The following is a 27,500-nucleotide window of genomic DNA, read 5'->3' as shown; positions in this document are numbered from 1 at the left end:
GTACTCATGTGGGTCCTTCACCAGTTCTGTCTTGGTGATTTTGTATTACTTTAAGTTTTAGTTGCATATGCAAGCCCATTTAAAGGCTATGAATGCTTTTGACTTCAGAAGAACTGATTTTGGCATATGTTAGTGGTTACAGCCTAAATTTTTTTATTATTTTTTTAATCACCGTAATCTATACTCCTAATATACAGTTTGCAGCCTGTTACTGGTTTGACATTTTTTCATGTGGTTGTGTATCCCTCTTGTAATACATGCTTGGGTATAAGGTTCGTGGGTCCAGGATGCTACTGCCTTCACTAGCACTCATGTATTGGCACAGCCTCCGTATTGTACTGGTTCCTCCTTTGCAGCCCATAAGGAATCTCTTCTCTTTTATGCTGACTGATGCTAAAGAGTGTAATTTTTCTTTCCCACTGCAGAGTTTGCCATGACTTCTTTCTACACGTACACAGGCCAGATTGACCAGCTCCCTCAAACAGAATACTGGTCGTCTTTCCTGCCATACTAGTCTTTGATACAATACAGCCAGTGTGATCTGCCACTCCTGAATACTTGGATGCTTTCCTTCCTCTCCGTTGTGTTCACTCCCGTGGCGTCCTGCTATATCTGAAGGTGTCCATACACACTCAATATCTTGTCAACTGAATACTCATTTGGCCAACAGCTATTTTTCCCCGAATGTCACATGAGAAGAGGAGAGTAAGCTGCTGCCACAGCTCTGGCAGGAGTTTATCAGCTCTTGAAATAAAGGATCAGATGTTGAAATTCAACATGCCCAATCCTCAGGATAGTTGGGACAACCCTGTACACGTTAGATGATTTGTATGGGCACCTTAAATCAGATCTATCAGCTTAATATGCTACCTTCTATAGGGGCGGCCTATTATAGCTGCAGGCCATACTACTACGGTAGTAGCCAATATGACACAAAAAAATGTTGTGCCACTTGGCTACTAGCAGTGCTGGAAGAATACAGCTTGAATCTGGCTGTATTCATGAGCAGAACACTCACCCTGAACTCCGTAGCAGCAAAGTTTTAATGAAGACTATTAAAAAAGTTGCTTTCTTCTGCATTTAGGAAGCGAGTGTGCCGACCATTGCTATAGTAGCAAAATTGTACCATCAACCAGTCGCTGGTATATTGATTTCATGATACAGTACGGCTTGGGTAACAGAGAAATAGTGGCAAACGCAGTTCTTCACCATTAATGCCTAATGTTACCGGCAAACTGTATTCTGCGAGTGAAGTGAGTCGCTAAATGGCAGCGGTGTGGATTATGATTTCCGTATTGCTGACAGCCTTGATCTCTCGGGCTAATAAAGGGAATGATTCAGGTGTCGGACAGACGGCGTCTAAAAGGGATTACAAGAAGGAGCTTTAATTTCAAAGGTTACTTTCCTGCTGCAAATTTCTAGCAGCTTTGCAAGATGACAGTTGTGGTAATCCTGAGCTCCACGAGCCGCCCGCCAGCAGCGTCTCCCCTGGAAATGCCTTCTGCCGCGAGAGAGGTCTCCGCTCCTCCACCTTTCGTATGGCTCAGTAACTTTCTGAGCGCTGCTCTCGTCTTGTCCTAGACGGACCATGTGCAAAATACTGTTGATTGATGGAGGTTCTCATCCGTATTGTGGGTCACGCAAACAGCAAAGTAAAATAGTTAACCCTTCTATGATGATGGCTGTTTGGGCCTTTAATACCCAGCTTAATCTTTAATTTTGCTTCTGCATATCAGCATCCATAATTTATATTCTTTTTTTTTTCTTGTCATTTATTAGTAGTTCTTGTATGTATTGGCATACTCCTGTATACTAATTATGATCTGTATCACATGGGCTGTAAGAGAAACACCAAGCGTTCCCTAACAGCAGGGAACAGTCAGCCCTGGGGTCCCTGGTCGTGTCACCCCGAGTGACACTCAGAGAGTGAAGTCCCTTTGGTCATGCAATGCTCACTCTTGACAGTGGTGATCAAAAACTTAATCAAAGGATCTTTGATCATGGGTGTTAGAGCAGGAGCTCAGTTGTCCTCGGACAGCCGAACACCCACTTCATGATGGCATGGGACACCCTTGCAGATCTCGTTTCACACCGCTGTAGATATTAAGGACCTTTTAAATATGTGCCTGGTGGTTATGCAGTTATATGATATACAGGCTGCTTATATATATGATTTAGGCTGTGTTCACACTGGCGTTGGGTGGTTTTTGTCAGATTTCTGTTAATCGCTGGTCAGTACAGAGCGATGGGCTGTGTTCTAAAAAAGAAAAAAAAATGGAGACCTCAAGGAGCCATTATTGGTCAATGCGGGCAAATCCTAATAGATGGTTAAGGATCCGTCAAATGGTTCACAACAGATTTGTCATGTGCTACGCCCTGATCCCCCTCCCAGTGTCCCCTCCCCTGCTCAGGACTTTGGATACCCCGGACTACTGCTAATTTTTGTTTTCTTTGTTCCCCCGCCCCCCTTGCATGTCTCAATGTAGAGAAATTGAGACGGAGTCTTCCAAATCTCTCCAGGGTAACGGGCGCACAGACAGCGGAGGCTGTAAAAAACAGCAGAAGTTACGAGTCTAACTTACAAGTGCCAGATGGTGGAGCGTCGCGAGTACCAAGTACTTCCAGTAAGTCAAGACCTGTCGCCTGCATGAGGCTTCTGAGCGGGAATCTCTCACGTTAGATAGGGTTATCTGGGATTAGGAAAAAGGGTTTGCTTTTTCTAGAAACGGTGTCACTGTTCCACGTGGCTTTGTCTGGTAATGGGGTCATCCCCATGTAAGCGAATGTCAGACACCATCGATGATGCTATATTAGGGGTAGAAAAGCAAACTTTGTATTTCTAATCTAGGAAAAACCCTTTAATTTGCCAGTATGCAGCATGCAAGCATTAAAATTCAGTGTACACCATTACAATGTGAGTTTTATTGACCGTCATAGTCTCCAGGTCCCAATCTGGGGACCAGGTCTGAGATTGATCAGTTGGGCACTTCTGTACCGCATCCCATTTAAAGCGACACTCCGGTCTGGAGGACCAAATTTGTCCAGGGACCGGAGGGGTTTGGGTTAAATTACTGCACTATATGGTGCATGACATTGCGGCACTTGAATCAAAGTGGATGCATTTGGGTTTCATGTGCATGGCCGCCTCCGCATGTGCTAACTTCACACTATGCTTGATGCTACCACTGACTGATCTTATTGTAAGGTACAGAAACTTTGTCTACTTCTGACATTTTTTATTATTTATTTATTTTTTTTACTCCTTCCGTTGCTTGTTTGCTCTGATTTGCCATATTAATGTCCAAATCCACTAAGCTATTGTGAGAAACTGCACAAAGAGTTTGTGTAATGGCGGATTAGAATAAAAGAGCAGGTTCATGCTTATTGCACTGATCCGTATGTACACACATATACATTACAGGTACAGATCGCACTGTTCTGTGTGCCTAAACCTTCAGTTACATTATACGGTTAGAGTTGGGATTTCAACCAGTTTCTGATCAAGCGCTGTGCAGGAGCAGGACGGGCGCTTGGCCATCTTTATAGCCGCCTTGTAATCAGAGATTGCTTTTGTATCAAAACATATATTTTAGCATTAATGTACGTCTTTCAAAATGAACTATAAATAAGAAAAATAACACTTTGTAGACATTATCTCTGATTAAAAAAAATAAATTCAGTGACAAAGTATAAACAAAACAAAAAAAAAACTGTCATGGGGAAAAAAAATCTAGTAAAATAGTAGTAGCATTTCAAGATCCCAAGTAGAGGTTAGTGGAAGGGTTAATGCTGCATACATGGGGTTACTCACCCCTCCATAATGTTTTGGCTGTAACAGGAGGCTGAACACTGATGGTTCAGCTTCCTGTTCTCTCCATGCACTGATCGTACATATGAGCACTGGGAGGGGATTGCGAGGACTGTACATCTGTAACTGTATGGCTGCACAGTTGTCTCTATGACCAGGCAGAGCGATTCAGGAACACTCTGCCCGATCAGTGAAGTGGATGAGGAGCAGACTTGGAATGTGGGATAGCTTCTTCACTGTACTACTGTGCACGACTGGTGGATCTCTTTAGATGTTTTCTGCACTGGTAGGAAAACCTTTAATCCTATAGTAGTTGGAGAATGTATCTTATAGACAAAATGTGAATATACGGTGAAGCCTCTTTGGTGTGGTCACCGAAAATTGCATTCTGAGGCGGTTTGCCAGCCAATGTTGGGAAAGGTTGCGTTTGGCTCCAGTGTTTTTGTTTGTTTTCAACAAGTTCAGTTTTTTCGCCTATTTTGTGATGGCTGATTCATCAAACAACGTGCAACAAAATGGTTTCCTTTCCGCTACTCAAAACGTGTTTAAAAAAAAAAAAAGTTTTGAAAATAAAAGCGCTGTGTTGGCAGATACATTGTCATGATGGAAGAACCAGTCACCGTTTGCCCACACAGCGTTGAGTGTCAAGAAATTTTTGACAAAAACCGGCATGATAACCTTTCCTCACCCGATCTCGCTCTGTACAACACTTCTTTATTTTTTGGTTATTTGAGCAGTGGAATAGGAAACAATATTTTTTATAGCTGCACGTTGTTCGTATAAATCGGCCATCACAAAACAGGCGAAAAACTGAACAACTTGTTGGAAAAAGAAGAAAAAAATCATCACTGGAGCTGAACGTGTAACCTTCTCCAATAACGTCGGCTGGCATACCGCCTCAATAAGGGTTCTGTGGGCATTCACCTAGCAATAGGAGCCTGTGCTAGTAATGCCCTGCCAACCAGAAGAAGATTCCGGTTTCTTTTGGAGCCCCCCTCGTAGTCTGCATGGTGGACCAAAATTCTGTGGAAGGAGATATGGTCTGGATACAAGGGTGGTCTTTGGAGAAGTCTTGCTTTTACGTTCAGTACATGTTCTACTATTAAAATGTGTTGTCCTTTTAAGGGATACATTAACTGAGGATATTTGCCCACACATTAGCATATCTTGGCTCTTACCTACGTTTCATTGTAAGTGAATAGTTGTCCTCCTGCGTCAGTGAAGAGTTTCTTGCTGCAAAATTGACTGGAATCTGGTTTCTTCTTGATGGCACAAAGTAGTAAAAACCTGGATTTAACTTTACCTGCAAATTCAGCCAATGGCATATTGTACCACGTCACTTTTGATCTGTGTCCTGTCTAGCCAAAAAATGAATCTCATTGACACCAGAGCCTGTATTGTACATCGTCATCCTAGTGAGCGTGTAAATGAGACAAACTGCTAAAATTGGTGCTACTCTTAAAGGGGCTCTGTCAGCTTGAATATGCTGTCCAAACTGCAGGCATCATGTTATAGAGCAGGAGGCGCTGAGCGGACTGATATATAGCTTTATGGGCAAAGATTCACTGTAAGGCTGCCTGCACATGGCAGAGACGCATCCCCCCCCCCAGGCGGGAGCCCGCAGCAGAATCCGACCCTGACCGCAGCAGCACTCAGGAGTTGTTTCTTTTAAATAAGAATCATCTTCATTCCTCAATACAATGAGAGCGACGTTTCGATCCTCAGATCTTTGTCAAGATTACTGCTTTTCTGATCCTAGGGTCTGGATCACCAACTGGGATCGTGCACCATTGGCTGCTATATGCCTTGATTTAAATCAATTGGTAGTGCTGCTTCTCCTACCTAATTCTTCCTGACCGCAGCAGCGTCTGGGTGTACCTGACATTTCTGTTTTTCATCTCTACTGCGGATGGACTCAGCGGCTCGCGTCGGACTTTTTTTGTAATTTCCCCTCCCATCACGTCATCACTAGGCGACGATGCGTAATCTGCAACCTGTTCACAGTGTTAATTGAGGACGGGCCGCGGGTCACTCATCTTCAGTGGAAGGCCTTACGCATGGAATCTGCACAAAAATGGAAACCACAGTTTGTTTCTGCAAGTTTGCAGAAAAAAACCTTTTGCCATTGCACGCTATGGACTGTATTTGCTGTGGGTCCGTGGTGCAGATTCTGCAGCAAAATTCCGCTTGTATGCACGTGGTCTAACTTGTATTTTATTCATTTAAACCTCTGCATATTCTGAGCTGAGCAGTCCAATGGGCGGAGCTATCAGTGATTGACAGCTATCTGAATGACAGCTACCCTTGTACATACAGGGGCAGCAGCCAATCACTGATGGCTCCGCCCACTGGACTGTTCAGCTCAGAATGAGCAGAGATATAAATGAATAAGATACAAGTTATACTGACTTTCTCCATAAAACTATATATCAGTCCGCTCAGCTCCTCCTGCTCTATAACTCTGTAGTTTGGACAGTGTGTTTAAGCTCACAGAGCCCCTTTAAAAGGATACTAACAACCTGCTGCCAAACTCGCTCCAAATATAATTAGAATTTTATTTTGGAATAAAAAACAGAGCTACATGTTCCAACCCTGGAATGGGGTCTTCCTCAGTCGCTCGCTTTGAGAAAATGACACTTATTGAACCTGATCTTTATCACGCTTCACTGCACACCCTACTTTCCCAGCTTTTTCACCCACCTTATGCAATACAACCTTTTCATGTTCTATATTTGCACTTTTGTTGCATTTGGTAACCCACAGTATATGAGTTTCCTCTTACCATTAAGTCTTCTAGATTAATTTAAATATTTCATAATTGTGTTTCAACAGCTTCAAAAAGGCAGATAAGTATGCCACGCACTTCCCAGAAAACAAAACAGGGTGTTGCAGCCCCTAAAGGAGGTAATGTTCAGTGGCCACCACCTGGTACCCAGTAGAGATGGCATAAAACTGATGGTTCTCTGTCAGGGCTGTACAAGGTGCAAAGTAGTCAATGTCAAAGTAGACACACACACAAAAATCCTTTGGCTCCAAGACTACTTCTAAACTATACACACTGTCCACTTGTGTCCGCATCCACCAGGTCTACTGCTGGGGCCTCACCAGTGATTGGATGTTCATGCCATAATTGTTTGGGTTTTTTTTTTTGTGTGTGTGTGTGTGTGTTCCTCACCCTTTCCCCCTTTTGAACCCAGAATAACATTCCTCCACCAACCTGATCTGGTGCACCTGACAGGTAGGGTTCATTGGTTCGTGCTCCATTCATACTACTTATTACCTTATCGTCCTATGACCAGGTGATCCGATTTTCCCGTCCTTTTGCCCAGTTGGATGCTTGTCTTTCTGTTCTCTCTTGACCTCCTCCTTTGATTCCTCTCATTGACTAGTTGTTTCCATCCATAGGATCCGCTTTTGCTGGATGTTTTTCATCATTCTCTGTATATTCTTCACACCGTTGCATTAGAAAACACCACAAGGTTGACAGTGTATTAAATCCTGATCCCTGCCAGTCTAGCACCAGTCTCATTAGAAGTTGCTCAGATTATTGGATTTTGCCATTTAATGTGGATTCATGATGAAACTATGGAAAACTAGTGGAAATCTATGGAATAAATTCTCCTTACAGACTTGTGTTGTCATCTTAGCTCACCGATAACAGCGAGGCCAGACTGCTTCTTGATGTGTATGGGGGAGGCTCAAAGAAGGGTTGGGGACGTTGAATTTCAACACCCAATCCTTACGTTACTCTGGTGTTGACTGTGCTGGAAAGCTCTGGCTGGGGCTTACCTCCCTAAACACACAAGCTGAATGTGTATGGGAAAGCCTGGGAAATGACTGTTGACTGATTGTTCAGCTGACAATTGTTGAAGGTGTTCTATGCACATTCATTTATTAGCTCCAGTGATGACATGTCATGTTGGCCCACCATGGCTTTGCTAGAACCCAATAAGCATTGGCAGGGAGCCATGGAAGTATCATCATAGGAGTGGCAGGAGATTGGTGTGAGGATTTACTCTGTTTTGTTTTATTTCATCTGAGCCCCCTGTCCACGGGCGATGCAAGGTCCCGCAGCAGATCTTCGCCACGGGAGCCGCCGCCGATTCTCCGTCAGTCAGCCCTATCGGATAAATAGGCTGGCAGCGGAGAATCGGGGCAATTCGCAGCATGCTGCGAATTGCCCGTCGTGAGCAGAGAATCGCAGATAGATTGAGTTTAAGCCCTCGCTGACTGACTCTCCACTAATCTCTAACTTCCTGGTGTTATACAAACATGCAATTTGGCACGACCATTCTTTACATCCTACATAGAGTTGTGAGCCCTTTACTTTTCCTCTTATTCAATGCTAAGTGCACCCCTATGTAATGTAGCTTCCCGGTGTCCTACAAGTGTGAAATTTGGCACAAGCCTACTTTGGGTCCTAAATGGGAAAAGTAAAGGGGTCATAACTCAAAAATTCAATGCTAATTGCAAAAGCATTGGCACCACTATGTAATGTAACTTCCCGGTGTCATACAAGCGTGAAATTTAGTTTGAGCATTATTTACGTCCTAAGTGATGAGAGTGGGAGGGGTGGTGCATTCTGCAGAGGGACATCGGTACATGCAGCCTGAGGAGAATCTAACACTCTGTGTATGCATATTTTATTCCTCGCTTACTCTAAAGTAACCTTGACTTCATAAAATTTTCCATGCGAACATGTAAACACCTGTATCAAATTAACTCGGGCAAGGCCGGGTATATCAGCTAGTGTAAACATAAATTTAAAAAAAAAACTCAATAGGTAGGGAGGAAAAAAGGATCCACAGGAAAAAATTTATTGTATGTTGTGCATTTCCTGTCTCCCAACCAACATAATGTTCTGCTAAGGCCGCCTGGACACGGGCGGAAATCCCGCGGCGGGATTTCTGCCGCTCAAAGCCTGCATAGGATTGCGTTAACAACAGAATCCTATGCAGACGGCCGCGGTTTGGCCGCGCGAAATCTCGCGCGGCAAACAAACCGCGGCATGTCCTATTTCTGTGCTCACCCGTCACTCACCTGGCCGCCGGCTCCGGTCTGCGCATGCGCCAGCTGTCCGGCAGCCGGCACATGAAAGAGCCGGGGCCGCCGGGCGCGGGTGAGTACGCGCTCGTCCCTGCAGGCTCTCGGGTCGGGTCCCGCGGCGAGAATCCTCGTCGCTGGATCCAACCCGCTCGTCTGCAGGCGGCCTAAGGCTGGGTTCACATCATCCGCTTTCGTTTATCCATTAACAGATTTGTTGTCTTTTTACCTTTTCAAACAAACAAAAAAAAGATGTCGAACAGATGCAAACGTGAAGCAAATGGATCCGTCAAACTGTTTCCAATTGCATCAGTTAGACATCCGTTATGATCCGCTTTTTTGCTTGAAATGTAAAAAATAGCTTTTGTTATTTGTATAACGCCAACTTATTCCGCAGCACTTTCAGTTAATTTATTTATTACCCCCCACCAAGCTGGGTACTCATTTTACCGACCTCCGAAGGATGGAAGGCTGAGTCAGCCTTGAGCTGGTTACCTGAACCACGCAGGGACTGAACCCGCAACCTTCAGGTCGTTAGCGGGAGCTTAGGGCTGCATACCACTGCCTTAACACTCTGCACCACGCAAGGATATGTGGTTGTATCTCTTTTTAGCTGCACGTGCGCATATGTCCCACGCATCTGTTAACTGGAATACAAACAGAATAGTTCGCACTTGTGTCTGTCCCCCATAGAGTACAATGTGGGTGGTGGGGGTGGAGTTAGTACGTTCCATCCAACTTTGTTTCAGTTTCATCTGGTTTCATTCCCCCCCCCCCCCATTTTTCCTGAAAAATGATGCATATGAAGCCACCTTATATATGAAATCACTGTATTTTAATTTAGAGGTTTTTTTAAACTTTTTAAATATAAAATACTACCTTTATATTGCTATCAATCTGAATGTTTCACTAATTTGAAACTATTACTGTTCTCTTACCTCAGCTGCTGCTCTGAAATGTGAACAGTAGTTTATACATTTGCTTTACAACAGGCACCTGGCCAAGAAAACAAGCAGATCATTTCTGTGAGTTGTGTCTATGCTCTGAGTTCATTGTGCAGGGAGGGGGAGGAGGTGAGCCGTGACCATCACCTATTGTGAATAGTGGATCCTGTGTTATCTGCCTGTGATAATGAGATGACTGCTGAAAGTGTTAGACTATTGGGAGGTTTAGTGGCTGGGGTGAACTATTAAATTTATTTATATAATGACATGGGGAAAGCAGATGCCTGACACCACTGGAATATCTTATGGGAGAATGAAGGGTCAGGCCCCTTAATATCCAACCTGTTCTATCCTTGCTTTCCTGAGAAACATGTGTAGCTAAACCTAACTTGTCAGCTCTTCACATCCTGCCTGTAAACGCCTGTCATGACATTCGTGCCAATGGAATGGCTTTTTAAAAGTGTTTTTTTTTTCTAGGGTGATTACAAAGATTTTGAGCGATATATTAAATGTTACAACTTTTTTTCTCTTCTCCCCTAGTACCGTCTCCAGGCAAGTTCCGTTCTCCTGCAGCTCCCTCTCCTCTAGCGTTACGGCAGCCGATGAAGGCTTTATCTAATCCTAGCTCTCAGCTTACACAAGAAGCGGTTGCTGCTGCCCAGAACCACCCTACATCGGGGCCGCCATACAACCAACAGTCTGGCTCTACAAGTCCCGTTGCCAGAGCTAGCACACCAATGAAGAGTGGATTGCCCAGACCTAACACGCCATCAGGTGGTGGTATACCAGTGCCTCGCAGCAAACTTGCACAACCTGTTCGACGGTAGGTGTATAGAGGACTAACGCCCACTGTCAGCAGTGCAGTACATAACAATATGTACTGATCCCTTGTTTCTTTTTCTTCCCTGTGAATGTATACTATATTTTTATTTATGGATCTCTCCTGAAAAAATACTGCTACTAGAGGCAAAGATGGTTTTTGGGGGAGGAGAGGTCATCAGAGACTCGCACTGCATGGTGTGCCATTCTTGCACTCAAATCTGGCAGATTTGCCATCTGAGACGCAAATGTGGACAGGCCATGAGCAACACACTGCTCCTTGAGGCCCTATAGTGCGAATGACACCACAGTGTTTCCCCCAAAATAAGACCATATGTCTTATATTAATTTTTGCCACCAAAAGAGGCACAATGTCTTATTTTCGGCGGGTGTATTAAACTCACCTGGCCCGTGGCATCTGAGTCCCTCACGCTGGTCTCCGGTGCTGCGTCAGGCTTCCGTGTCCTCTGCCCTGACATACCGCACTCTTTCTGGTAATAGGGCTTTGAATGCCCTGCCTCCAGCAAGCGAGTGCTGTGATTGGACCACGAGTACCACTGACTCAGTCATTCAGTGATGTCATTCACTGGCTCTGAATGATCAAGCGCCAGCTCTAATTGGCTGGCACTCTATCCAATCACAGCACTCGCTTGCTGGGGGCGGCGTATTCAAAGCCCCATCACCAGAAAGAGTGATATATCAGCGCAGCGCATATGGCAGCCTGCTGCAGTACTGGAGACCAGCCCGAGCGACTTCGACACCGTGGGCTAGGTCAGTATTGATGTTTTTTATCTTCTTCTTGTAGGGATAGGGCTTATTATCGGGGAAACATGGTAGTAGCTGTGATGTACAGGATGTGCCGCTTTTGGACCTTTTTAAGAGGGATCTGTTCGGAAATCTTATTTTTAATTTTTTTCTTCTTCTAAGTAAAGAATTGTAGTATTTGTCAATTAAAAAATACAGTCCCCTAGTAATAGGTGCTGTGTGCATAGGGGATGTGAGGATTCAGGTGTCTAAGGCCTGTTTCATACATTTATATGCCTGTAATACAGACAAGTGTCCTGGCCCGACCATGGGTCTACTGACCTGAACACTAGGCATCATAGGAATCTATGGTGCTCGGAATTTAGGTCAGTAGGGCATTGGTCGGGCTGGGACACTCGTCCATACTTAAGGATACATAACTGCCCCCTGTAATATGATTGTGTGGAGCTTTTCCTCATCATTAGGCTGTACTCACATGTTGAATACAGTGTGATTTTTGGCCATTGAATAGTCTGTTTTCACGTGTGTTTTTGTTGCATGTTTTTCTCTGCTGTGTACTTACGGGTTCTTTTTTTCATGTGATCCCCATAGTAACCCTTCTTAAACACATTGCATGAAAATCGTATGCAAATCACATGGCATGCGATTGTTGCATTGGTGTGGGCACAGCTTAGGTCCAAGAGTATAACTACTGCCACTAGCGGGCAGATACTAAGCAAAATAAGTGTTAGCTCCCCCTATCTGCTAAACCAACCGTGCAGGCACCGAGATAGCCAGGGTATCGTCAGCCTCGTAGCTCTGCATTCACACCAGCCCAGACCTGGATAAGTGCTTCCCTCCACCTTTGCTCCTCCTGCAGCGCACATAGCAGCAGGCACAGTGCAGCAGTATGTCCAATGCCAGAGCCGACGGACCCAGACAAGGCCGATCTAGAGCTATTCATTTTGCTTCTAGTTGCTGCAGTACAAAATTTCCATGCAAACAAAGCAGTTATGCCCCAGCTGTCTTCCACTAACTTGGGCAGCTAGCGAACCGGCCACAGGCACTCGTCCTGTTCAACCCCCTCCATCTGCCAAACCAAAATGGGCTTGCTCCCTCTCTTGGGCAGTATCTGACATCACTGAAGCATCCTTAAACAGACTAGACCGCATTTTCTGTCAACTGCCACCAAGTTTGTCTAACAATGACTTTTTCCCAGCGTCATCCTGACGGCAAACATGGAGGTTGCACCTTGACCTCGTAGGGACAGGAAGCAAGAGACTTTAAAAGGCTCCTCCCGTCTCCCATTCACCAGTGCTTCCTGTCCCTACAGGGACATGCAAGAGGAGCTCCCTCCAGGGAGCTGCAGGATGACAGCTGGGGGAACGGTCCACAGGGCTGTTTTCCCCCCTCACCCTTTTCCAAGCAGGCTGACTGGAGGGATTGACGGTCCACGGGGCTGCTTCCCTTCTCATCTCCCCTCCGGAGAGTCAGCGCGGTCCGGGAGCACGGCGGGCCACGGGTCTGACCGCCCGGGATTCACCACCGCAGCAGTTGGAGCGGCGGACCAGAGGTCCTTGAGTCCCCTCCTTCCTCCTCCAGCTCGGAGTTGTTTTTCAGCCGGGGAGAGCGGCGGGCCACGGGCTCAGATGCCTCTCTCCTCCAGGCATGCCGGCGCGGCCGCGCGCGGCGTCGGGGGGCGGAGCCAATGATGCGGCGTGACGCGGTGACGTCAGACGCCGTCAGCTGACCCGGAACAGCGGGAGATTTGAAAATAGAGACCCCCCCGACAAGCTTCCACTGACAGCACACCTTCAGGGAAGGATTTATCTGTCTACCTGGTTCTGTCTGCGTTTCTGCATCATGACTACAAAGGAACCAGAGATGGAAGCCCTGCAAACTGTAAGTGTTACTTGTTGCAGGAATGTTATGCTCAGGGATTTAGCATTGTGTGTTTTTCCCTTATGTGCATGCATGTATATTCTGCAGGACAGGGAATCCACTCGGTCTAAACAGGACCTAAAGAAAAAACACAGAAAAGGCGCTCTGTGTCTTTAAAAAACAAACAAACAAAAAAAAAAAAAAACTGGACGAAGCGTATAAAAAGCGCTATGCCCCGATTGTACCTCCAGGATCCTTACGGGGGCCATCTGGGAGCATGTTAAGATCTTCCCGGATAACGGGACCGCCGTTTCACTTATTCACCACCAGGGAGGCACCAGAAACTTTCACCTACTGAAATTAACAGCCCCGATTCTCCGATGGGCCGAGTCCACGGTACAGTCCCTGACAGCGGTCCATCTCAAGGGATCCCAGATCCTGACAGCTGACTTTCTAAGTCAAAGAGGCCTAGACCCCGGGGAATGGTCTCTGAATCGAGGAATTTCGTCTCATTACAGAAACCTGGGGCAGTCCACAGGTGGACCTGTTTGCGAGCAGCAAGAATTCAGAATGTCCCGCCTATTTTTCCCTAGATCCGAGGGACAAGTCCGAGGGGTTAGACGCTTTTTCCCATAGTTGGGACTTCAGTCTGGCGTACGCCTTCCCCCTCCCCCATACCCCTGATCCCGAGAGTTCTTCAGAAGGTCCAGCAGAGCAACATCACGCTGATCCTGATCACCCAACACTGGGGGAAAAAGGGCATGGTTCCCGGTGCTCCTAAAGCTCGCCATCTCGGAGCCAATCTGCCTTCCATCCAGGAAGGACCTTCTAGCGCAGGGCCCAGTTCTTTGCTCCAACCTAGAGAGACTGAACCTCGCAGTGTGGATATTGAGGAACAGACGCTAAGACAAGGTCTGTCCTCCAGAGTTATCGCAACTCTACGCCAGTTCGAAAACCTGTAACCTCAGCTACTTATAATAAGATCGGGGAAAAAATTCTCCTCCTGGAGGGGGCTGGAGGTCTCCAATCTTGACACTTTGGTGGCGGAGATTTTGGACTTCCTCCAGATAAAAACCTGAGAGCAGGAACCCTGGAAGTACAGGTAGCAGCGCTCTCAGCCATTCTAGACCAACCTTTGGCGGATCATAGACTGATCCGCAGGTTCATGAAAGCGGTAGAAAGAATGAGGTCAGTTAGCTGTAGTACAGCTTCCCCCATGGGACCCGAACCTAGTTTTCCAAAGCCTCTGCAAAGACCCCCTCAACCTATCGATCAGATTCCGATTAGGTTCCTCACGTTTAAAACTGTGTTCCTGGTAGCTATCGCAGCAGCAAGGCATGTAAGCAAGCCCCAGGCCCTATCTTGTAAGACGTCTTACCTATTAAGCCAGGACGATAGGGTCCTACAAAAAAAAAAAAAAAAAAAAAAAAAAAAAAAAAAAAGAGCCCCGTTTTTCTTCCAAAGGTAGCCTCAAAATTCCACAGACAGCAAGAAATTATTCTCCCATCCTTCTGTCAAAATCCTTAAAACGATAGGGAAAGAGACTACCATAGCCTGGATGCAAGGAAGGCCATTCTATGCTACCCAGAGCAGACATTATCCTTTAGGAAGGCTGACTGTCTTTTGTTCAATTTCAGGGGCCAGGCAGAGGAAGAGCGGCTTCTAGGAGACCCATTAGCCACCGGATAAAATCCACCATCCAGCAGGCCTACTCGTCCTGCAACAGCGCTATCCTGGAAGGACTCAAGGCCCATTCTACCAGGGCAGTATCCTGCTCCTGGGCAGAGAGGGCTATGGTGACGCCGGACCAAATCTGTAAGGCAGCCACATGGTCCAACCTGCACACATTCGCAAAACATCACAGGCCGAATGCGGACCTCTCCTCCGATCTCTCTCTTTCGGGAGAAGGGTCCTGCAGGCAGTGGTCCCTCCCTAAAGAGTTAATCTGGTATACTCCATGTTTGCCGTCAGGATGACGCTGGGAAAAGGGAGTGAATTTCTTACCGAAAATTCCTTTTTCCCGAGTCATCCTGACGGCACGTATTTCCCTCCCAAAAATTCACACGTTTATATAAACGTTTATGCGGGCACGAATCTGTAGCCCAGAGGCTCCTATGTTGGCCATTTCCTTGAATGCGGAAAATTTGTGCATATTATCTTGTGTTATGTCCGGGTAAGCTACCCTCTGGTTTGTGTTCAAATGAAACTAACCATGTTGGTTTTTTTTTCGGAGCAAATAAATATCTTCCTTGGTTAACCACGACATGTCCATGTAAGTAATTTAGAAGACACTGGTGAATGGGAGACGGGAGGAGCCTTTTAAAGTCTCTTGCTTCCTGTCCCTACGAGGTCAAGGTGCAACCTCCATGTTTGCCGTCAGGATGACTCGGGAAAAAGGAATTTTCGGTAAGAAATTCACTCCCTTTTCACACATGACCCTCTGAGTGGTAGACCTCTGAAATGGGCTAGGCCGCCTCACTTGAGCTCCCCAGCCTCAGATATCTCCTCTAGTTTCTTCAGGAGCGCGCTCGGGGCTCTCTTCCAGAAACGACAGCCGTTCCAAGGGGCAACTAAATGGGTCTCTTTTGGATTCTGAGCTGGATGAGGAACAGGCCCCTAAGGTGTCCTCTCTGGTCAGTAGTCTGATAGTGGCAATGAAAGAGACCCTTCAGGTGAAGCACCACCTGCCGACTACATCTATGGAAGCCATCTCTTTTCTGCAACGTAACCCTGAAAGTATTCCCTTCCCAATTGAAATTTGAAGACGACGTAGGCCGGGAATGGGACCTCCCAGACAAACACTTTGCAAACGTAAGCTTTTGGACTTTATGCATCCCTTTCCTGAGGATTTAATGAAGTGGTCCTCTTTGCCAGTAGTGGATCCCCAGTGTCCTGTTTGTCTAGACATGCTATCTTATTTATGGCTAATGCTGCCTCCTTTAAGGACGTACAAGATAAAAAGCTTGACTGCCTAGTCAAGGCCTCCTTTTAGGCTGTGGGTTTGGCACTTTGGCCTATGTTCACCTCTACCTGGGTCAGTAGAGCAACTGCTGAATGGGCTAAGAAACTGTCTGGGCATTCTTTCTGGCTCTCCTCAGGACAAATTAGCCGACATTGCCCAGCAGATCGGCCGGGTGGGGAAGTTTCTCTGCAATGCTGCTTTAGATACGGCCAGGCTCTTGTCTCATACCTTAGCTGCTCGATAACCTTGCGCCAAACAGTATGGCTCAAGTCTTGAACTGCAGATGCTGCCTCTAAGTGGTCATTAACTCGCCTTTCCTTCATCAGTTCACGTCTTTTTGGCGTCATACTAAACAAGATAATTTCTGGGAGGGAAGAGTTTGCATCTTTCACAGCATAGATCTAGCTGTACAAGATCTGTACATAAGAAACTGCCCTCGTTTAGTTTCATTCCTTTTGTTGCTGCAGTCCCAGGTCCTCGGATAGCAAGAAATCTTTGCAGGACCACCATTGCAAACTCTTTCAAGCTACGGCCTTCCTGGTGTCACCAATTGTCCAAGTCCACTTTTACACCCGCTCCATCCAGGATGGGGGGTGGGGATGATTTTCCCTGTTCAGGGAGACCTGACTTGGTCATGTCTCCACCCGGGTTCGGAAGGTCATCTCTTTGGACTACACAATAGAATTTTCAGTTCATCCTCCAGATCGCTGCTTCGCTTCTAGAATCCCGGCGTCTCCTTCACAGGCCACCGCTTTGGATCAGGTGATGGCAACTCTGTCCTATCTGGGAGTAGTAACGTCGGTTCCTCCCTCAGAAAGCTTGAAGGGTTTTTATCCCAACCTGTTTGTGTTACCTAAGAAGGATCGCACTGTTGGACCGGTTCTGGACCTGAAGTAGTTGAACGACTTTGTCAAGGTCCATCACTTCCACATGGAGTCGTTGAGGTCTGTTATAGTATCCATGGGGCAGCGGAGTAAAACTCGCACAGGAAAATCGCCTGTATGAGTACACCCTTAATTACACACAACTATGCACAGTAAAACAAAGGTTGTCCCACATCTCCTCTTTAAACCTCATAGAAGGCATTCTTCCACCTCACCATATTGGGGAGGATGTCCTCTGATCAGTTCTTTTACGCAGCGGTGACCTCTTTGGTCATAAATTTTTCTTTAGTTGGACACGGACTTTTGTTTGCCGCTGAGGTGAACATTGGACCTAGGTAGAGTTGGGGTGTGTAGGATGACCCCAAATCCAGCCCTGGCTCATTCATAAATGCTTCAAGTATAATAGTTAGTAAAAATATATAAACCACATGCTTAATATAGTTGTATATGATTTACTCCATTGTGAAGCTGGCATTCGAGTTGGAACCTTTCTGCTGACTCCTTAGAAGAACAGAATTAGTAAATCCTTTATTTCAGGTTAGGTTGTCTCCTGAACTATCCCTTTAAGGCATGAACATTACATGTGTTAAAGGGGTTTTCCGAGACAAAAAACTGGTGTAAAATAAAAAAAACCTATACTTGGGTACCGGTAGTTAGGTGGCCTTCTCATCCAGTGTAAGAGACCTACTCCGATCTTAGTATAGGATGCTGTGGTCATGTGCTATACATTGTGCACATGACTGCTCAGCCAATCACAGGCTTCAGCACTGATTTATTTTTGTCATGCATGCCATGTGACCGCTGAAGCTTCTTCCAGGAAGAACAGCACATAACCACCACAACTTCTTCTAGGATCGGCGCTGCCTGACCAAGCCTCCCGCACTGGACGGAGGGGCCACTTAAGGAGATGAGTATGCCATGTTTCTTTATTTTACACCATTCCCTGCACCTACATTCTTCTTTTTTTTTTTTTGACCTGTAATGACCCTTTAAGTCTTATATTGTCCTTCCCAGCTTTATAAGATACTACATAGAAATTGCCATTTTTTTTTTCTTTTTGCAGATCATTGCCAGCTCCCAAAACATATGGCGCTATGAAAGACGATAGCTGGAAAGAAGGGTGCTACTGATCCGCAAAAACCTAAAGCTTCACTGCTCAATGGACACGTCATTCACACTGTGACTGCAGAGCAACCCGCCCTTATAGGACATTTTGGGATTTGCCTAACCGATCCCAGGGTCCTCTGTCTGTATCTAGCACAAAACGACAGAGGTTCCGAAGAAGAGCACTTTATTGATGTTGACCATCAGATGTTCTAGTCATACTCTTATAATATCACCCATCCTATTGGCTTTCTACAGTCTTAACCCTTAAGCAACTACATGCACTGCATCCTCATTTGGCTTCTCTAGCGAATACAGTAAAAGGAATAACCTCTGGTAACGGCATATTATTTTTAATTTACAAGGTTTGTGGTTAATGCCAAAGAACAATTGCTCAAAAGATTTCTTTTTATATATATAAAATATGTTAAGAGTTTTTATTATGCATTAAGCACTAACACTGCAAACGTCTACAAGGTATATTACTGGTAGACTACTTTGAGTACTGATTTTACAGTTTTCTACAAAGAAATGGTTCCCTGTATCCTATGTAATAGCTGTTGAGTCACAATCATTCAAGGCCATGTTACCCGTAACGAGTGGCGATTGACAATATTAGCATGTTAGTCCTTTAGTATATTTTAATAGCTCAATCCTATATTGTACGGGGACACGAACAATCATTAGTAAAGTTTGCATATTGTCGGCAGCACATCCCTTATACACAGGGGATGTGGTCCCTTATACACAGGGGATGTGGTACGACAAATGCACATAAAAGAAGTGATGAACTAACATACGGCTTTTTCCAGGTTACCTGGCTGATTGCCAGGTTGGATCCGAGAGGAACGAACAATCGGCCAATTGTTTGGCCTGTGTAAAAGGGCCTTCATTTTTCACAGGGTCCTCTAATGGGGAAAGGATTTTTCTTAACATGAGAAATGTTAGCCTAGATAGTTTATACTTTCAAAGTACCTTAAGACGACCTTCTGGTCTAAGGGAGTTATATTACCAGGTGCCATTCTTTTCCCCAATTCTCCCTTGGATCTGCCCATTTGAGTCCCCTTTTCATTCTTTCAACAAGGCCACAGCTCTCCGGTTATTACTCGATGCACACTGTTTCTCCATAGACAGACAATGCATTCTACTTCCTGATTGGCCAGTGCTGCTCATGTGGGTAGCACTGGCCAATTGGAGCAGCCTGTGATGCCTTAGACTACCGTTGCACCACCAGTGACTACTGTGTATTGGCTAGTCTAAGTGACCACTATGGCCATTTTGGAATCGAAAAAGGGGCCTCTGGAACAGACGGATGAGCGGCTGAACTGGGAAGAGGAAAGCACCAAGTAATAGAACTCCCTACCTCCGGTTTCTGGACAAATATAGTTCCAGGACCGGAAGGTTGCGTTAATGACCGTTTAAAGGGCTCTAACCTATTTGCTTATGGCTGTTTGATTCAAGAACATGCAGGAAAAAAGTTGCAGACACAAGCCATAAGCTCACACCACCTCCTCCCCCACCCCCAAACCCCGAAATCATGTTTTGAGCTCATCTAAAACAGCAAGAATTATCTGCTTGGTCTCCATTACAGACAGGGTAGTAAGGTAACCTAAGCTTGCAACCATGCACCCCTTCCATTGGTTCCTTTGTTACCCCCACTGGTAGCACCCATATCAGGAGGAATATGACCGTAAACAGTCTGATACTATTCAGTCAGTACTCACAGGGGGGCACAGACCAGTAGCATGGTAACACCCAGGTTCAGCGTGCTCCTAAATATTCAAGAGGCGTAACAGAGGAATAGTACAATGCAGAGTGGTGAGAAAAGAAGCTCCAGAAATGTTCCAGAAATCCAGATTGCTGAAATTGTAAAAATAAAAAAAATATGTGTATAATATACACGCATTTTAAAGAGTGGCGTCACATTATTATGAGCACTAGTTAATAGCTAGAGTAACCACCATGTGCCGCACGGACAGCAGCTAGACGGCCCCGGAGTGACTCAGTAAGGTGCTGCTAGGTAGCTGGAGCCATGCTGAGTGCAGTTGTTGGAGGGTGCGTGGGGGAGGATCGATTGGGCAAACACAATGATCAAGGTGCTCCCACAGATGCTCAATTGGGTTCAAGTCTGGGGAATTGGGAGCCAGGGCAGTGCCAGACCATAACCCTGCTGCCATGAGCCTGTGTTCTTCCAGCAATGGTTGCAGGGTGTTTGATCTCTGATGATTCTCGCCTGACACAACAATGTCCATCTGTTCATTAAAGCAGAAAATATGACTCGTCAGAGAAGGCAACCCTTTTGCCAATCAGCGGTGATCTAATTCAGATGGTATAAGGCAAACTGAAGCCTTTTCTTCCGATGCCCCTTTAACATGGAGCCCCATACGCAGTAGAGTTTGGTGAACTGTTTTAGATGTGTGTCTGGTCGCCCCGGGTTCATTTTCATGGTAAGCCCCTCTACTGTAGCGTGTCGGTTGGCCATCCCGCACCTCCTTAGCTGACGCTCACCTCTCACATCAATGGCATGTGCTGCTCTGCAGTTTCCATGTTGGTTATTCCCAATGGTGTCATATGTCCACTCACGATACACTTTCACCACAGCAACATGCAAATCGTTCACAAACTACGCTGTCTGAGAAATACTGCCACTCTCGGGCTGAAAGCCAATAATCATCCCTTTTTTTGGCAACTCCGATAAATTGCCCCTTTTACCCATGACAACAAGTGATGGGAGCAGACAGCCTATCGCATACCTCATATACCCACCAAGCCAGCCCACGATGCATCACTTCTTCTGTGGCCTATACGCTGCTGATGTCAAAAGGTGAAGGTGGTCACAATAATGTAACTCGACTGTGTGTGTATGAATATATAATATTTATTTTCCTTTTTTAATTTCACTCTGCTGGAGATGAAGACATAAGTTGTAGAGAACGGTATGTGCACCCATTAAGTATGAGCAGGGCTCCTGGCATTAGTAGTAATGGTCTACTAACTAGTTCTTTCCCTAAAACGAAGAGATCATTCACATTGATGCAAAACCGTTGGGAGAACGATGTTCCATATGATCTACACCGCCATCCACCCATCACTGTTGGATTGTTTGAGTGAAACTCTTGTGTGCCAAGTGGGCCAATGGCTCTTTACTATTGCTGTACTATTGCATTCCCTTTCTGTACTCACGGGGTTAAATATTAGAAAGCTTTGTTATATCTGCAGTATCTCTTTCCCCCTTAATATCAGACTTTTTGTAGATACTTTTCTTTTGGCACCTCTCAGTATTGTAGTTATTTATCTTGCCTTACACCCCCCCCCCCCCCCCAATCCTGTAATTTCCCATATTTATCATTTCCAGTATTTCTGTGTTCTGCCCATTTACAGCTGGGTAAGGATAGATTACTACTACTGGCTATATGTCAGTAAGTCTGTTCTGCCCTAAAACCACATGTAACCCCATACATTATTGTGTTCTTTTGTATTTGACATGGTTCGTTCACATAGTTACTCTACCGCCAGCAAAAATTAGTTTCCGCCCCGAAAGTTGGTGATAACTTGGGGTTAGGGTTTCTATTTATAAAAAGCAAAGCCATTTTATCATTTGTTCATTAGCTGTAGGCCGAATTCTACCCATTTGTTTTGGGTACACAGCATTCAAAATTACAATGGGGGAAATGTAACTGGGTATTTCGGGCTTTTAAGTTGATTGGCGGGGTTCCTGAGCAGGAGATTCCTGCTAGTCAGCTGATCCCACCCGCTGCCAGTGCAGAAGGCCGGATGTCATCGTCCGTGTTCAGGACCGGAAGTGTAATAGCTGGCTTCACTCATCGAAATCCATGAGAACAATGCTTCCTATTACACTTTCGGCCTGTTTGAAGTTTCACAAGTCTGCCCCATTGCATGTCCCCCCCCTCTCCCTGAGGACTTAGAGTGCTGACTGAAATCCCTGCGGTCTACGGACCCCACACTACGTGGCTCATACAGATGGGGAAAGTAGTTTTGTTACTTGAACAAATTTACCCCAACGCTCTATATGGTGTTTTCTGTTGTTTTTTGTTGTTTTTTTTAAAGAATTTGAGGCTCAATTAACTTGTAAATATTGGGCTACATTTACCAAAACTGTCTGTTGGCCATATCAACCAATCAGAGCGCAGCTTTCATGTTGCGAGATCAGTTTCGGAAATGAAAGCTACGCTCTAGTAGCCATGGCCAAAAACCATTTCTCTTGGGCACCTTTGATAAACGAGGCCCCATGTGTATGAGAAGAAAACCTTATTTGCCATATGAGTGGTGCACTGAAATGAGTGATCTCTAGTGTGGCGGGACCTGGATGTGGGTTGTGATTTTGAAAGTGGTAGATAAAAGACTCCGCCATGCACACCTCCCCCTTGTACACCAAGCAATGGGCTTATAAACGAGGCGCCTCTCTAGTATTTGCCTTCCTCACCGTTCCCCCGCTGTATGCTTTCAAAGCCATCGTTGTAAGCTTAATGAGAAGACCTGTTGTGCGTGTGCCTAAGACCCCCCGCACACGGGCGGAAATGCCACAGCAGGATTTCCCGCAGAATTTCCGCCCGTGCCCGCCTGCATAGGATTGCATCAGATAACACACTCCTAAGCAGACGGCCGCAATTTGCCCGCGTGAAAAGACATGTTTTTGTGTTAAAAACCGCCTCGCCTCACTTCAGGAAAATAGCAATCTGCCGCGGTGGGAGAGGATCGCGAGTGTTTCCCCATTGTTATCAATGGGTAAGTCTCTCCTGCGCCTCGCACGCCTCAATGCTGTGTCGGCCTCATTAAAAACAATGGGCAATGTGAGGAGTTCCGAGGGAACGCGCAAAGATGGGACTGCAAATTTTTTTTTTTCTGCAATGTGGAAAAAAGTTGCTCATGCGTATGATACCATTCAAAAGAAGGGGGTCATATTTGTGCGTCTTGCAGCACCCAACTCACGATTTTCTCGGCCGTGTGAAAGCAGTGTAAGGGCTCACTTGTATTATGCAGCACACCTACTAGTAGTCCTCGGGATGAGAGGAGCGGTGACGAGAGCCATCCTCTGACTCGGTGCCACATCTCCTGTGACCTTAAGGGTCTTTTGGGTGATGACCAAGTCACTTGTGAAAACGAGAGGTTATATCACGAAAGCCTAAAGTCAGTGGCTATTACACATGCCAAGTTTTCACCATTTCTACCATACAGATTGGGATATTAATGCAGTATCTCTAAAAATGTTCTTTTGTTTCAAGGGGCAGTAAAAGCCTAAAGGTGGCCCTACACATTAGATAGAAGTAGATTCATGAGTGAACGATCGTCTGAACAATTCTGCCAATGCAGCCATGTTGGCCGTTGGCCATTTAAACTGGGCGACATCGTCATAGGCACCAGGCGATGGATGAACACTGTTTTGCCCTTCTATCGAATGAAAGTTTCAAACATGGGCGGCATCTTTCCAAGCAATGACTCATCGGTTGGCTGAAGCAATTACATTTGTCAAATTTCACCGGATGACTGATCACTATGGTTGAAATCTTCCATTTTCCTCAGCTTTAGCCTAATTTGTAAGGGGACTTTTTTTTTTTTTTAAGCATTTTGATTTGCAGTGCCGGTCAGCTGCCTGGTTTGTGGGACGCTTTAGTCCTTGGCCATGTCTTTAATGCCTTCCTGATGTGCACCTTACATGTATGGTGCCCATCGGATGTCTGTGTATGGAGCAGGTTTGGGAGCCAAGCCTACTCCACTTCTCAGACACTGCAGATCTATGACCAACGCTATACAGAAGCTTTAGTAGCCATTTAGAGACAACCATCAATGACCAAAATATTCCCTCACAAGAAGACACTGCAGCTCTATAGCGTGACGATGCCACCACGCAAGTTGTCATATATATGTATGGCAGGAAGGACGGCGAGAGGGTGGTGGTAATCGGTGGAGATGGTCTTGTATTCTCTTAAGAAGACTATCAATTGCTACAGTAAATCTAATCCATACATCTAAACATGTATGTGAGTGATCAACTATATTATGTAGGTACAGTAGCCCTAGAGTGTTCCTCTTGGCTTTCATCAACTTGTTCCTTTTGCTTTGACATGAAGGGTGTTTGCTTACACATTTTTGCTTTTAATTTTTTTATGCTTATTAAGTGCCAAATTTTAGTAGACTATTTTTTTTTACTGATTAAAAAAAGTGTATTTTTGGTATGTACATATGCCAGACACAGATTTAGTCTAGTAAGACTAGAAATATCCATCAAAAGAGATTATAGACATACACACACACACACGCCGTTTCCCTGAAAATAAGCCCTACCCTGATTTGTTTCAGATTTTCAGGGAGGTTTGAAAAATAAGCTCTAACTGCATTACATTAAGAAAGACACACAAAACACTACATTACCTAGCAGGCTCTGTCCACATCCCATTCCACTGCTCCAGCGGGCTTCCTCTAGTCCTTGGCCACCCACAGAAGATTGCTTCCTGGTTACGGGATTCATAAATCCCATCTCCAGGATGCGATGGCTGTGAGCCAATGCAATGGCTTCGATTGGCTGAGCAGCGCTCGAGAACCAATCAATGCGGTGCTGGATGAACCAATCACAGCCATCACTTCCTGGAGGAGGGATTTATGAATCCTGTAACCAGGAAGCGATCCTCTGTGGATGGCTGAAGACGGCAGGAAACCTGCCGGAGCTACCGTGAGTAGCGGGAAGGACGTTAACCGAGTCTGTTAACTATGATAAGACCTGGTACCTATCTTTTGGGACAAATTAATATAAGACAGGATTTTGTTTGTTTTTTTTCAGGGAAACATGGTATTTACCTACAGATATCCATCTGTAGGTAAATATATAATACATTTACATACATCTGCTGACATTTTGGTGATCCACCACCACCACTAGGAAAAACGGATTCGATTTTCTTTTTTTTTTTTTTCTTTAGAGAGTTCTGTGTGAGCTATCTAAACTTTTAGCAAATTAATCCTAGTAGGGAATTGTTTTTTATTCAATTCTATGTAAATGGCTTATTTTTTATATAATGCAACTAATCAGCACAGACGTTTTATAGGGCCTTTTAATAGAAAAAGCAACAAGTCAATGGCGAAGGGATGAGACAAAAAATGTATCACTTTTTCCAGCCGCACTACAATCTGTTTCAATTTGCTTTATTGGATAGAAACTTTTAGGGTGGGTGGGGGGGTTGGTAAATAGAAAGTGTTTGGTGTAGTACGATGTATGTGATAAAGTAATGAAACGTTAGGACAGTACTTGTAATGCGGAGTAGTATTTTTTTAGTAGTTTATCAAACTTTCTATGCAAAATGACCTCTAAGGCTGCCTTGTACAACCACAAAAAGACTATGGCCCAGTAGGACTAATGCACCCAAATAATAAAAAAGTGTTTACTTTGTACATTGCATTTTAGAATATGGAGCTTTTCTACCCAAACTATATTTATACATGTCCGAAAGTTAAAAAGCCATGTATTCTTATAGCAATCGGGTATTTTTGTTACTTTGGTTCCATGTGCATGTTATGTGATCCTAACACTCGATCCCATGAATGTCAATGGTGGGTGGAGGAACATTTTACCATACTGCTCTTGAGGTATTACTGTCCCCTTTTCATTTTTGACTAGTGGTATTCATCTGTTCTCTGCAAGTTCCCCCTTAGGCTGACTGACTAACATACATACAGACAGACATACTTACTGTTGGTACCTCTGTTTATAGACTTGATACGAGACCTGCCTGTTCTACTTTTCGGAATCAGGAAATGGGTTTGCTTTTTGTACTCCATGATATTATTGAGAGAAGTGTGGATATAATAGTGCCTATGATTTATTTATGTTTGCGTATTAAAAAAGGATCTTTTTGAATGTGGATTATTTTTGTGCCAATGCAGTTGAATTTTCCTTTTTATGTAAGCGAGCAGATTGTGTAACTTACTGCTTCCAAAGTTATTTAAAAATTTTTTGTATGTGTGTTAATAACGTGTACAAATTGTAAAAATACAGATTTATTCTTAACAGTATGCGTATGCCTGGTGATTATTACATGGGAGCTTCTTTACTGCATACATTTCCATTAAGGTTGGGTTGGCGGGTCTAGCCCATTTAAAGAGTGGAAGCAGCCATGCTCATGGCATTAGCCAGATCTAACAACCGTAGACATTTATGGCTGTTGCCACCCAAGGAATCCGTGTAAATGATGATGCCCAAGAAAGGAATGAGTGAGCAGGTAAAAATGTATTCCATATCTGTAGGATACAACATATGGGGCAATGCCATAGGCCATTTAAGTTGAGTACTGATGGCTTCTGTTGGAAATTGGTGAGCTCTGTGCACCACTGCATTCTGGGATGTTTAGCTCTTTCTGCATTCGGCTGGATTCACAGATAGCATGCTTCAAAAAAAAATGTTTTCAATATGCGATGTCTGTTGAATATTACTTTTTGCAAGGCGTGAAATTCATGGCTCATTTAGTAAATCTGCAGCCTGCCATGTCTGTTGCACTAATATATATGTGACTAGAGTTGTCATGAATTTAACCCATTGCAAAAATATGCAAATTTCCAGGCTATTCCTCAGTGAATATCTTAGCCATCTTGACAACCTAAATGTGGCTCGATCTTGCAGCACGACCGCTATCTTTGTGTCGCCTTAAGCCAATTTCATGAAGGCAATGCAGGTGTAAGTAATGGCCTGACAGCGGGTCTAATGACCCGTGAATGCACAGCGCCATAGCGTCTTATAAAGTGCTCAGTTCAGGTCACTAGACCTGTAATAAGGCCAGGACTTGCAGTCGTAATACATAAATGTGCCTTTGTAAATTTGTGTGGAATTGCCCTTAAAGGGAATCGGTCATCAACTATAAGCAGCATGATAAGTTATTGTGCTTATAGTTTAGGTGATGTGAAGTCCGGGGGGGATTCTTCTCATACTCTGTCCCCCATTCCGGTTGTATCCCCTGGCAAGGTCAGCACAACAAGCTTGGCTCTTCGGAAGGCCATGTGTGTATTCCCCTTCATCTCTATGGGAGTTTGCACACAGCCTTCTGAAAAGAGTCAAACTTGCAGTGAATGTGCTGACTTTACCGGGGGACACCATGGGAACTGGGGACCGGGTGAGCAAGACAGCTTCCTGGACTCCACATCACCTAAACCATGAGCACCTTAACTTGGCTTATGGCGCTTGTAGTTGATGACCGGTTCCCTTACCCATTAGATATTGGCTAAAGCTGCCTTTTTCCTATGGACCTGCCCAACCATCCTAAATCGTTGGCGGTCTCCTGCCTCCCCCCCGATGGAATATGTCAGAG

At 45.0% G+C, this 27,500-nt stretch overlaps 1 protein-coding gene across 4 annotated transcripts in view; it reads left to right on the top strand.

Annotated features, from left to right (window-relative positions):
- Nucleotides 1–26,214, top strand: part of SLAIN2 (SLAIN motif family member 2) — a 54,211-nt gene extending 27,997 nt beyond the window's left edge. Inside the window, exons 6-10 of one of the 4 annotated variants that reach the window (XM_066573105.1) lie at nt 2,487–2,624; nt 6,641–6,712; nt 10,336–10,618; nt 17,938–17,996; nt 18,149–26,214. In XM_066573105.1, the coding sequence (XP_066429202.1) occupies nt 2,487–2,624; nt 6,641–6,712; nt 10,336–10,618; nt 17,938–17,953 (509 nt within the window). In that variant the 3' untranslated portion in view covers nt 17,954–17,996; nt 18,149–26,214. The remainder of the gene's footprint in view (nt 1–2,486; nt 2,625–6,640; nt 6,713–10,335; nt 10,619–17,937; nt 17,997–18,148) is intronic. The other 3 variants (XM_066573104.1, XM_066573106.1, XM_066573107.1) reach the window with 3 other exon arrangements.
- Nucleotides 26,215–27,500: the final 1,286 nt, after the last annotated feature.

This window comes from Eleutherodactylus coqui, chromosome 7 (assembly GCF_035609145.1).
Source record: "Eleutherodactylus coqui strain aEleCoq1 chromosome 7, aEleCoq1.hap1, whole genome shotgun sequence".
NCBI lineage: Eukaryota > Metazoa > Chordata > Amphibia > Anura > Eleutherodactylidae > Eleutherodactylus > Eleutherodactylus coqui.
The sequence above is the reverse complement of the archived record's forward strand: the minus strand, read 5'-3'. Positions and strand labels throughout refer to the sequence as shown.